Source organism: Trachinotus anak, unplaced genomic scaffold (assembly GCF_046630095.1).
Source record: "Trachinotus anak isolate AG129_WGS33_773 ecotype Australia unplaced genomic scaffold, CSIRO_AGI_Tana_v1 ptg000019l, whole genome shotgun sequence".
Taxonomy (NCBI): domain Eukaryota; kingdom Metazoa; phylum Chordata; class Actinopteri; order Carangiformes; family Carangidae; genus Trachinotus; species Trachinotus anak.
The window spans coordinates 29,626,786-29,639,002 of NW_027273870.1; the positions used below are offsets into that span (position 1 = coordinate 29,626,786).

A 12,217-nucleotide genomic window follows, 5' to 3' on the forward strand; every position below is an offset into this window, starting at 1 on the left:
CAGATGAAAACATGTTGACACTGTACATCACCACTGAGCATCTGCATTAGTTTCCATCAGAATCAGAATCAGAATCAGTTTTATTGCCAAGTATGTTTTCACATACGAGGAATTTTTTCTGGTGATTGGTGCAATTGAGGATCAGGGGGATCAGCAACAGTGGGGCTCTCTAGTCTTGTTGATGAGGCTAATAGCAGATGGGAAGAAGCTATTTTTGTGGCGAGAGGTTTTGGTCCTGAAGGACCGCAGCCTCCTGCCAGAGGGGAGTGTCTCAAAGAGTTTGTGTCCAGGGTGGGAGGAGTCAGCTACAATCTTCCCTGCACGCCTCAGAGTCCTTGAGGCGTACAGGTCCTGGAGGGATGGAAGATTGCAGCCAATCACCTTTTCCGCAGAGTGGATGATACGCTGCAGTCTGTTATTGTCCCTCTCCGTGGCAGCAGCGTACCAGATGGTGATGGAGGAGGTGAGGATGGACTCAATGATGGAGGTGTAGAAGTTCACCATCATAGTCCTTGGCAGGTTGAACTTCTTCAATTGCCTCAGGAAATACATCCTCTGCTGAGCTTTTTTGATGAGGGAGCTGATGTTTAGCTCCCATTTGAGATCCTGTGTGATGGTGGTTCCCAAGAAGCGGAAATGCTCCACGGTAGCCACGGGGGAGTCGCACAGGGTGATGGGGGTGGGTGGGGCTGGGCTCTTCCTGAAGTCCACTATCATTTCCACTGTCTTCAGAGTGTTTAGCTCTAGGTTGTTCTGCCTGCACCAGGTCACCAGACAGTCAGTCTCCCACCTGTAGGCAGACTCATCGCCATCAGAGATGAGTCCAATGAGGGTGGTGTCGTCTGCAAACTTCAGGAGCTTGACAGACTGATGGCTGGAGGTGCAGGTGTTGGTGTACAGGGAGAAGAGCAGAGGAGAAAGAACGCAGCCTTGCGGGGATCCAGTGCTGATGGTCTGGGAGTCAGACACGTGCTTTCCCAGCTTCACGTGCTGCCTCCTGTCAGACAGGAAGTCGATGATCCACCTGCAGGTGGAGTCAGGCACGCTCAGCTGGGAGAGCTTGCCCTGCAGCAGAGCCGGGATGATGGTGTTGAAGGCAGAGCTGAAGTCGACAAACAGGATCCTGGCATAGGTCCCTGAGGAGTCCAGGTGCTGGAGGATGAAGTGGAGAGCCATGTTGACGGCGTCATCTACAGACCTGTTGGCTCTGTAGGCGAACTGCAGGGGGTCCAGGAGTGGGTCAGTGATGGATTTGAGGTGGGACAGGATAAGGCGCTCAAATGATTTCATGACCACAGAGGTCAGGGCAATGGGTCTGTAGTCATTTAGACCTGACCATAAATGACAGAGAAACATTGAAATTAAAACTGATCAGTTTGTCATCGTTTGGTTTGTTTTTATGTTTCTGATCCACTGGAATCCAAGTTTTTACATCTGAGCCACTATTGTAGTATAAATACTTTGTCTGCTGTATATTTACACTGTAGATATACAATGTAAAGATTCATTCAATAAGTTTATTGATTGTTGTCAATGCTTCATCATATAAAAGATCAGACAGTGTGATTGACAGGACAGATGATCAGAGGGGCAGAGTTTTTACCACCATAACTGGGGCTGGGACTAAAGAATGGGTGGAGTTTGTCAGTGAAGGAGCAGCCAGTAAAAGAGTAGATGAGAGCTGCAGCACCTACGTCATAAAAGGAGACCAGACCCTCCTCATAATCCACAAACACCCCCACCTTCTCAGGACCAGACTTCAGAGAGAGGCGGACTGAGGGGCCAGAATTAGCATCATAATCATTTCTGTTTCTCAACCATATCGTCCAGTTACCATTTTCAGGGTTCAGTGTGATTTTTCCCTTCCTGTTGATCGACTCTCTGGCCACTCCTACATCCCAGTCAGTCTTTCCTTTAACCTGAACCTCAAAGTAAAATCTGCCTGAAGAGAAACTCTGCTTTCCTAAGACATTGACACATTTAGAAAATCTCTCTGGGTTGTCTGGAAGTTTCTTCCTCACATCACCACAGTGAACTTGTTTTCCATCATCAGACAGGATGAGTTTAGGATGTGCTGTATCAGGATCAAGAGTCACATCCACTGCATACTGCTGGACCCTCTTCAGCTCAGCCTCAATCAGCTTCTTCTTCTCTTTACTGAGCGTCTCCTCCAGCTGAGCCACAGCTCTCACCACAGTCCCCTCATATGATGGGGGATGAACTCTGACCTGCGTCCAGTCCTTGGTGGGTGGAGCAGCTTTCAGGGATGGGAAGCTTTGGAGGAGGTGGAGGTGGTCTTCAGAGAGTGAGAGCTGCTCCACCTCAGTGCTTCTCTTCATCAGCTCAGAGATTTCCTGTTCCAGCTCTGTGATGAAGTGTTCAGCCTGTTTCTCTGTGGTTTTCTGTTTCTCTTCGATCTCCTTTATGAGCTGCTCCAGGCCTCTGTCAACAGACTCCTTCAGAGCAGTGAAGACCTGAACACCTTCTGCTTTCTCTCTGTCTGCATCATCTTTATTGATCTTGACTGAGTCTCTGATCTCCTGAATCTTCAGTCGTCTCTTCTGGATCATTTGCTGAATTTCAGCCTCTGTCTTCTCCAGCTCTGCCTTCTTTCCTTCATATTCTTCTTTCAGAGGAACAAACTCATGTGTCTTGTGGTCTAAAACAGAGCAGATTATGCAGACACATGTCTGGTCGGTCTTACAGAACAGCTCCAGAGGTTTATCGTGGTCCCGACACATCCTGTCTTCCAGGTTCTCCACAGGGTGGATCAGCTGATGTCTTTTCAGACCTGACACTGTCAGATGAGGCTCCAGGTGAGTCTGACAGTAGGAGGTCAGACACACCAGGCAGGACTTCAGGGCCTTCAGTTTGGTTCCAGTGCAGACGTCACAGGGAACTTCTCCTGGTTTGGAAACTTGTTGCTCTGAGCTGCTGCTGCTGGTTTTCTGCTGAGCTTCATGTCTGAACTGAGCAACCACCTCAGAGATGAAGGTGTTGATCTTCAAATAAGGCCTGATGGTAAAAAGCTGTTTACACATGGGACACCTGTACGGAACATTAATGTTCCAGTTTTCAGTGATGCAGTTTTTACAGAAGTTGTGTCCACATGGTGTGGAGACTGGATCAGTGAACACATCCAGACAGATGGAGCACAGAAACTGATCTTCAGATCTCAGGTTGTTGGCAGCAGACATGTCTACACAAAGAGAATAAAAGTCAAATAGTTAAAAGTAAAGCTGAAATTAAGAAATGTTTCTACATTGATTTTTTATATAGGAAATGAATGATAAGAATTTTCAAAATTTAAATTTGGACAAGTGGATTCAATTTTCTGCAAATGTATATTTAATCTTTCAATGTGTATTTTCAGTTTTATTTCAGAATTTCTATGGAATACTGCATAGAAAAGTGGAATAACTGGAAATTGGAGTACTTCTATTTTGAACCTTTTTGTCACTAATTCATTAGAAAGACTGCTCATGTAAACACAGACATATAGCATATAACTCAATAGCTGTATGTGGTACATTTCACTTAATGGCAAATAGCTTTCATGTTGGTTAGTATGGATGGGATACCCCTTAGCACGCTTAATTAATTCAATTCAATTCAATTCAATTTTATTTGTATAGCGCCAAATCATAATATACATTATCTCAAGGCACTTTACAGGGTAAGGTCAAGACCTTACTTTGTTACAGAGAAAAACCCAACAGTTCCCACAACGAGCAAGCGCTTGGCGACAGGGGGGAGGAAAAACTCCCTTTTAACAGGAAGAAACCTCCAACAGAACCGGGCTCAGGGTGGGCGGCCGTCTGCCTCGACCGGTTGGGTTTAGGAGAAGATAGAAAGAGGGGGAGGGGGAGGAGAGGGGAGAGAAGAGAGAGAGAGAGAGAGAGACCAGGAACAGCTGTGTAGGTAATGGTGTTATCAATAATAATGATGACAGGTAACAGTGGTTAATAGTAAAGATGAGTAGTGGTGGATCTGGATCCTGCTGCTCCCGAGGCAGAGATACCTGCAGAATGAGGACAGAGAGAGGGAGAGAGAGGAGAAGCACAAACTACCGGAGAGAAAAAAAAAACAAAGTTAATGGCATGAGGTCATCGAGAGAGAGAGGGGGAGAGAGACAGAAATAGGGAGAGAGCGCCCAGTGAATCATGGGAATCCCCCAGCAGTCTAGCTCTATAGCAGCATAACTAAGGGATGGGTCAGGACATACCCGAGCCAGCCCTAACTATAAGCTTTACTAAACAAGACAGTTTTAAGCCTGATCTTAAAGGTAGAGAGGGTGTCTGCCTCCCGAACCCACACTGGGAGCTGGTTCCACAGGAGAGGAGCCTGATAGCTGAAGGCTCTGCCCCCCATTCTACTCTTACAAACTCTGGGAACCACAAGTTGACCTGCATTTAGAGAGCGAAGTGTCCTATTGGGAAAATAGGGAACTATAAGCTCTCCAAGGTACGATGGTGCCTGACCATTAATGGCTTTGTAGGTGAGGAGGAGGATTTTAAATTCGATTCTGGATTTTACAGGGAGCCAATGCAGAGAGGCTAACACAGGAGAGATGTGATCTCGTTTCCTAGTTCCTGTCAGTACTCGTGCTGCCGCATTCTGGATCAATTGGAGGCTTTTTACTGAATTTTTGGGACATCCTGACAATAAAGAGTTACAGTAGTCCAGTCTTGAGGTAACAAATGCATGAACTAGTTTTTCAGCATCCTTTAGACATAGAATGGGTCTGATTTTAGCAATATTGCGCAGGTGGAAGAAGGCTGTCCTAGAGACTTGCTTTATATGTGAAGTAAAGGACAAGTCCTGGTCAAAAATGACACCAAGGTTTCTGACTGTAGCTCTGGAGGCCAAGGTGATGTCATCCAGAGTCAGTATATTATCACATAGTGTATCTCTGAGGTGTTTTGGGCCAATTACAATAACTTCAGTTTTGTCTGAATTTAAGAGTAAGAAATTACTGGTCATCCAGATTTTTATGTCCTTAAGACAGACCTGAAGCTTGGCTACCTGGTTAGTCTCACCTGGCTTCATGGATAAGTACAGCTGGGTGTCATCTGCGTAACAATGAAAATGCATCTGGTGCCTCCTAATAATGTTTCCCAGAGGAAGCATATATAGACTGAAGAGCATTGGTCCTAGCACAGAACCTTGTGGAACTCCATGACTGACTTTAGTTATGATAGAGGAGTCATTATTAACATGAACAAACTGGAGTCTATCTGACAGATATGACAATTAACACTTGAAGGTGCAGCTGTTGGCACAAGAATAAAACTGGAACAACCTCCGATCAACATTAGTGAAATTATCTTAGCTCTATAAAACTGATTATAAATGTCTAATAAAAAGCTTTTTCATAAATGCTCCAGCTGATGAATGTATGATCTCTGGCTCTGTCTCAAGTGTAATTTTGCATTTAAATTGAGCTTGACCTCAGCTCCCACCCTCTCCAGTAACTCCATGGCACAAATAGAAATAAAAGTACTCTTCTTTACATTTCTATATCCAACACATTCCAGAGGCAGAACATTTGGAAAACAATTCCAAAATCTTCACTTTTGTATTTGGAAAATTACTGACTACAAGAACAATGCCAGGCAACAACAACAACAGGTTTGAAGACAGGAAACAAAAGGCAAAGTAAAGAATGGCAAGAATCCTCAAGTGACAACACTCGTCTTACAAATGTGAATAAAAACAGACGTTTTATCAACAGAGTTTTTGATTATTTATCTCATAATTAGTGAAACAAAGTTGAGCAATTTTTTCTTTGGATTAAGTGAATTAATAAATTGACAAATGTCAGTGCGAAATGAATAGAGATTATTCAAAATAAATTTTGAGAGTTTAGTTCAAGTTTTGTGTTAATACCAACAAAAACACAGTAAATGTTCACTTCTGTACTCACCAGTGTTTGCAGATATTCCGCTGGTTGTTGAGAAAGATCTTTGAAGTCAGTGAAACGTTTCTTCAGACAGAGGCAGAGACTTGTCTTTAGTGCAGCTTTGATATCGCTCTGACAAACGTTCAGATTCATTTTAAGGAGTGTTGTTGGAGCTGTCCTGTATTTCCAGTTCTGCCCCACCTTGTACTGCAGCTCTGTTGCTAAGGTTCAGACTTCATTATAGTGACATACATGGTGCAAATGGTGAATTTAATCTTTAGGTAGAAGAACAACTGAGGCGCCCTGCATTTGCTTCATAATTTCTTTGACTTTTCCTTATCTCGTTTTTTCTGCAGCATGGGTCTGAAGCAGCTCATAGCACATTCAGTTGAGACTAAAGAAGCCAAAGTCTGACAAGAATCCTGATGTGAAGATGCTCCACTTCCCTCTCACAGCTTTCATGAGAACATTTCACAGCTGTGAACTTCAGTGGGTGTTGTAACATCTCTGTGGAGCTGAAACACCTGAGGCCTCCAGGTGATACAGCCAGAGACTCATCAAACTGAACATAACCACAGTGTCATAACAGTTCAGGGAGACGGAGACGATGTTACCATGACAACCACACTACTCTTCACTGGAAGGGAAAACATGAATTGTGGGTAAATATTTAAATTATGACTCCACTGTTCTTTATAATCACGGAACTAAAGGGAAAACTTCACAGCACAAAACTAGAGACAGCAACACACCAGAGAAATGTGACAGGAATTTATTTATATCTTTATTTTCCTGGTGATGAGAAACACTCACCTGACCTGTTGAGTGGCTGTTCACCTGCGTGTGTGTGTGGTTGTGTGTGTGTGTAATGTAGATCAGCCAGTAGTGAATCGAAAACGAACTTTGACAATTTATTGATTCTCCACAGTTCACATTAAAAACTGATTCAATACAAGAATGATATTATCCAAATGTCAAATTAAATGAAATCAAGCTGCTGATTTTAAATGTTGTTCTGAAAGTGAAGATGAATACAAATGAACAAAATGTCATTTTTATTTGTTTTATTCATCATTTTATTTGTATTTATATGTTCATTTATTCTTAATTAGCTTGTTAAGATAAGTGTAATGTTAGGACTCGGTCATCTCTGGTCTCTCTGTTCAAACCTTCACAGTTAAAACTGATTATAGGCTGTGACATCACAAACACAAACAGCTGACACTCACCAATCCAAAGCTTTTTACATGAGTTTATTGTTTTAGTGTTTTTAATGTGAGAAACACAGATTACAGACCTCTGCTTTATTCATCATCTGCTCTGAAGGAATCATTGAAACAATCAACAGTTTTTACACAATCATCAGACATTATAGAAATATTCAAAGCTGACATGTGGTCATGTTTTACAGATTTTTACAGATGTCTCTTATTGATACTTACAAACAGCTGTTGCAGTTATTAGATCAGATTACATCATGTTTGACTGAAAAACCTCTTCAACTCTGATCATTGTCTCAAAGTTTCCCTTTAAAAAGGCTTAAAGTTAAAAAAAAAAAAACCATCTTCCCCCTTCTGACAAGTCTGACAAGAATCCTTGAGAAAATCCTGATGAACTCTATTTAATTCTTCTTCAGACAGAAACCTGCTTCATTTCATTGAAGTTCCCCTCTTTCAAAACATTTTATAATATTTAAAACAACAGTGTCTTTATTGTCCTCTACAGCTCAGCAACAATCCCATCAGTCCAAAGCTCAGCTCACTAACTGTATTTCTAATGTTCTCAGCTCTTCATGTGATTCTTGTCTCTGCCTCTCTGACAGTTGTTTGTGAATCAGACGAGGACGTTGAGAGGTGTGTGCAGTCTGTCCATGCCTTTAACTAACTCTCCTCTCTCTGATGTGTGCTGTTATGCTGACCTCTGCTGGACACAGGGGGAAACACATCTGACCGGTACAAACCTCAGAGACTCTGAGGACAAGACTCCACTTTCAAAATAAAACAGTTTCTTCCTCTGCTCAGGATTTAACTCCAGTGAAACTGTACAGCAGAGTTGTTTCATTCTCCATTAAATGTTTTCTCACTCAGCTTCTGGATGTTGATCATTAGAAATCACATTGATATATAGACTCTAAAATAGAACAATAATAGCTCTTTAATACAACAATAGGAATATGATGTGTTTCTCAGAGTGTTGCTGCGGCCTCCTGCAGCTCAGACGACCATGGTGGATAACGAACCAAGAGGCTGGATCTAAGGACCAGACTGAGGAACAAACACAGACCAAGACACTTCTTTATTTAAGTTTATTTATCTTAAGTTCTTACAGTGTATTTAAAGTTTCAACAGGAAACACTGTCTTTGAGTAAATTATTCTTTCTGGTTTACCAAATAAATATCAGCATCTTTCAGCTGAGGGGCACATGGTTGTTCACTGATACTGACCCTGTTCTGCTGTTAAATGGTTCAGTGACTCAGTTTCTGTATGTTAACAAAATGTGTCTGCTACCACAATAAAAGCTGGGAAAGACATAGTCCCTATAAACATCTAGAGATCAACAGATTATACAAACGGCCAAGTAACTCACACACCAGCAAAGTAACATCTTAAAGACAAACTATTATAACTGTGCATCAATGCAACTGCATTGAAGCAGTAAATGGTAAAAATCCAACACACAGTAAATACAACAATGTCACAATAAATGAACACATGAATTATATTCAGATGAAAACATGTGAGTGTCTGCATTAGTTTCTATAAATGACAGAGAAACATTGAAATTAAAACTGATCAGTTTGTCATCGTTTGGTTTGTTTTTATGTCTCTGATCCACTGGAATCCAAGTTTTTACATCTGAGCCACTATTGTAGTATAAATACTTTGTCTGCTGTATATTTACACTGTAGACATACAATGTAAAGATTCATTTCATAAGTTTATTGATTGTTGTCAATGCTTCATCATATAAAAGATCAGACAGTGTAATTGACAGGACAGATGATCAGAGGTGCGGAGTTTTTACCTCCATCATTATTACAGGGACAGAAGTATGGGTGGAGTTTGTCAGTGAAGGAGCAGCCAGTAAAGGAGTAGATGAGAGCTGCAGCACCGACATCATAGAAGGAGACCAGACCCTCCTCATAATCCACAAACACCCCCACCTTCTCAGGACCAGACTTCAGAGAGAGACGGACTGAGGGGCCAGCAAGAGCTTTGTACTCATTTTTTTTCCTCAACCATATTGTCCAGTAACCCCTCTGAGGGATCAGTGTGATTTTTCCCTTCCTGTTGATCGACTCTCTGGTCACTCCTAAAGTCCATTTAGTCTTTCCTTTAACCTGAACCTCAAAGTAAAATCTGCCTGAAGAGAAACTCTGCTTTCCTAAGACATTGACATAACGTTTGAATCTCTCTGGGTTGCTTGGAAGATTGTTCCTCACATCACCATGATTTACTTGTTTTCCATCATCAGACAGGATGAGATTAGGATGTGCTGTATCAGGATCAAAAGTCACATCCACTGCATACTGCTGGACCCTCTTCAGCTCAGCCTCAAATAGCTTCTTCATCTGTTTACTGAGCGTCTCCTCCAGCTGAGCCACAGCTCTCACCACAGTCCCCTCATAGGATGGACGGACTCTGACCTGTGTCCAGTCCTTGGTGGGTGGAGCAGCTTTCAGGGATGGGAAGCTTTGGAGGAGGTGGAGGTGGTCTTCAGAGAGTGAGAGCTGCTCCACCTCAGTGCTTCTCTTCATCAGCTCAGAGATTTCCTGTTCCAGCTCTGTGATGAAGTGTTCAGCCTGTTTCTCTGTGGTTTTCTGTTTCTCTTCGATCTCCTTTATGAGCTGCTCCAGGCCTCTGTCAACAGACTCCTTCAGAGCAGTGAAGACCTGAACACCTTCTGCTTTCTCTCTGTCTGCATCATCTTTATTGATCTTGACTGAGTCTCTGATCTCCTGAATCTTCAGTCGTCTCTTCTGGATCATTTGCTGAATTTCAGCCTCTGTCTTCTCCAGCTCTGCCTTCTTTCTTTCATATTCTTCTTTCAGAGGAACAAACTCATGTGTCTTGTGGTCTAAAACAGAGCAGAGCATGCAGACACATGTCTGGTCGGTCTTACAGAACAGCTCCAGAAGTTTATCGTGGTCCCGACACATCCTGTCTTCCAGGTTCTCCACAGGGTGGATCAGCTGATGTCTTTTCAGACCTGACACTGTCAGATGAGGCTCCAGGTGAGTCTGACAGTAGGAGGTCAGACACACCAGGCAGGACTTCAGGGCCTTCAGTTTGGTTCCAGTGCAGACGTCACAGGGAACTTCTCCTGGTTTGGAAACTTGTTGCTCTGAGCTGCTGCTGCTGGTTTTCTGTTGAGCTTCATGTCTGAACTGAGCAACCACCTCAGAGATGAAGGTGTTGATGTAAAGCTTAGGTCTTCTTTTGAAAACCTTATTACACATGGGACACTGACACCTGTCATTATTATTCCAATGTAAATTGATGCAGTTTTTGCAGAAGCTGTGTCCACATGGTGTGGAGACTGGATCAGTGAACACCTCCAGACAGATGGAGCACAGAAACTGATCTTCTGACAGTCGACAGTTGGCAGCAGACATCTCTACACACTGAGAACAAAAGTCAAAGTGTGAAAAACAACATTTGAACTTCACTTCTTTAAGCAACACTATGCAACTTTTCCTCAGCAACAGTTGGCCAGTGAGGGTTGATTACATATGTACAGTATAAAGTAAATGACATGGCCAGTGAGCCCAATCCCAGAATGCTATCTCATTAAATTTCTGTCCTCCAGCTAAGTGCTGTAGCAGCAGCTATAATCAAAGGTTGAGACTTTGTGTCCTGAAAGAGTAGTCCTCCAGATTGCCTGGTGAAGTTTGGTTTGGTTTAATGATATTGAACAATAGCCACCAATTTACTTTATCAACATTTACATTTACCTGTGAGACTCTCCTGGTTACTACATATCAAATTCACTTAACAAAATCTTGAAATATTTCAATATTTGCTCATGATAAGTATGAGTGGCTGATATATTGATTACTCATTAATGGCTATGTTTGTAATTTCAGAATGATAATATTGGTGTGAGTGTATTACACCTTACACCTATTTTAGACAGTGTAGTTGAATTCCATTTATTGCAAACTGTACTGAAACAATTGATCCCTATTTTTATTCACTTGTGAATTTTGTCCTAAGAGAGGCTCATCTAGCAGATGACATGTGAGACAAACAATCTGACAATGATGTAATCAATGAGTGGGTTTTACTATCCACTGTTAAATTTTGTTGTAAGGAGACTGTGTAGCAGGTTGTTATGAGCCATAGTCGAGCCGACATACAGTATAGTGGCCTAAGTAATTATTACAGGAGCAAAGGGAAAAGTGCGGTGGTTTATGTTGTTTCTCTTATTAATAACTGTTCATTATTGTAACCATGACAACAAAGATCGTCTAACGTTGAAGAAGAACTTATCTTAACCCAAATCAACATCTTTTTCTGAACCTAACCAAGCCATGAATGAAAGAACCTTCTCCTGTTATTTCAAGGTATTTGCATAATGTTGCTTCAAGTCTTCACTTAAGTTCATCTGACACGTGTCAGTGTGAAATGAAAAGAGTGGAGCTTCCTGTTGGATTCCACCTCTAAGTTTGTGTTAATGCTGTTTGTTGAAACACAGTAAATATTATCAGCTGTACTCACCAGTATCTGAGCAGTTGTTGAGAAAATCCTGATGAACTTTATTTAATTCTTCTTCAGACAGAAACACAGATTTGTCTCGACTGCAGCTCTGCTGTCGCTCTGATAAACTTTCCCTTTCACTTGATCAGTGTGACTTTGAAGTGTCCCTGTTTCTGCTGTTGCTCCACCTCTCACTGCAGCTCTGGTTGTGAGGTTTTGTTTCCTGCTTCAGGTTCAGACATGATTATAGTGACAGACGTTTGACAGAAGACCAGTTGAATGTATTTCTAATGTTCTCAGCTCTTCATGTGATTCTTGTCTCTGCCTCTCTGACAGTTGTTTGTGAATCAGATTGAGAGGTATGTGCAGTCTGTCCATGCCTTTAACTCACTCTCCTCTCTCTGATCTGTGCTGTTATGCTGACATCTGCTGGACACAGGGGGAAACACATCTGACTGGTACAAACCTCAGAGACCCTGAGGACAAGACTCCACTTTCAAAATAAAACACTTCCACTAACATTTGCTGTTCGTGCACACTGATCAAACACACACACATTGAGCCTACTGTATTTAAAATCTTAAGTGAAATGTACATGTAAATATAGAGTTAAAA

The 12,217-nt window shown here is 42.1% G+C and overlaps 2 protein-coding genes across 2 annotated transcripts; both read right to left on the reverse strand.

Moving 5' to 3' along the window:
* Nucleotides 1-1,313: 1,313 nt before the first annotated feature.
* On the reverse strand, nt 1,314-6,077 carry LOC139635739 (E3 ubiquitin-protein ligase TRIM21-like). Its single transcript, XM_071503152.1, has 2 exons — nt 5,927-6,077; nt 1,314-3,199 (listed from the first exon to the last, which is right to left on the reverse strand). The coding sequence occupies exon 2, from the start codon at nt 3,195-3,197 to the stop codon at nt 1,554-1,556; it is 1,644 nt and encodes a 547-aa protein (XP_071359253.1). The 5' UTR covers nt 3,198-3,199; nt 5,927-6,077; the 3' UTR covers nt 1,314-1,553.
* Nucleotides 6,078-8,182: 2,105 nt separating this feature from the next.
* Nucleotides 8,183-11,961, reverse strand: LOC139635743 (E3 ubiquitin-protein ligase TRIM21-like). The gene is made up of 2 exons (XM_071503155.1): nt 11,624-11,961; nt 8,183-10,527 (listed from the first exon to the last, which is right to left on the reverse strand). The coding sequence occupies exon 2, from the start codon at nt 10,516-10,518 to the stop codon at nt 8,878-8,880; it is 1,641 nt and encodes a 546-aa protein (XP_071359256.1). The 5' UTR covers nt 10,519-10,527; nt 11,624-11,961; the 3' UTR covers nt 8,183-8,877.
* Between the last annotated feature and the right edge of the window lie 256 nt (nt 11,962-12,217).

Bases quoted from the DNA above. Each gene is read 5' to 3' on its own strand.
- LOC139635739 (XM_071503152.1), bottom strand. From the start codon at position 3,197: ATGTCTGCTGCCAACAACCTGAGATCTGAAGATCAGTTTCTGTGCTCC.
- LOC139635743 (XM_071503155.1), bottom strand. From the start codon at position 10,518: ATGTCTGCTGCCAACTGTCGACTGTCAGAAGATCAGTTTCTGTGCTCC.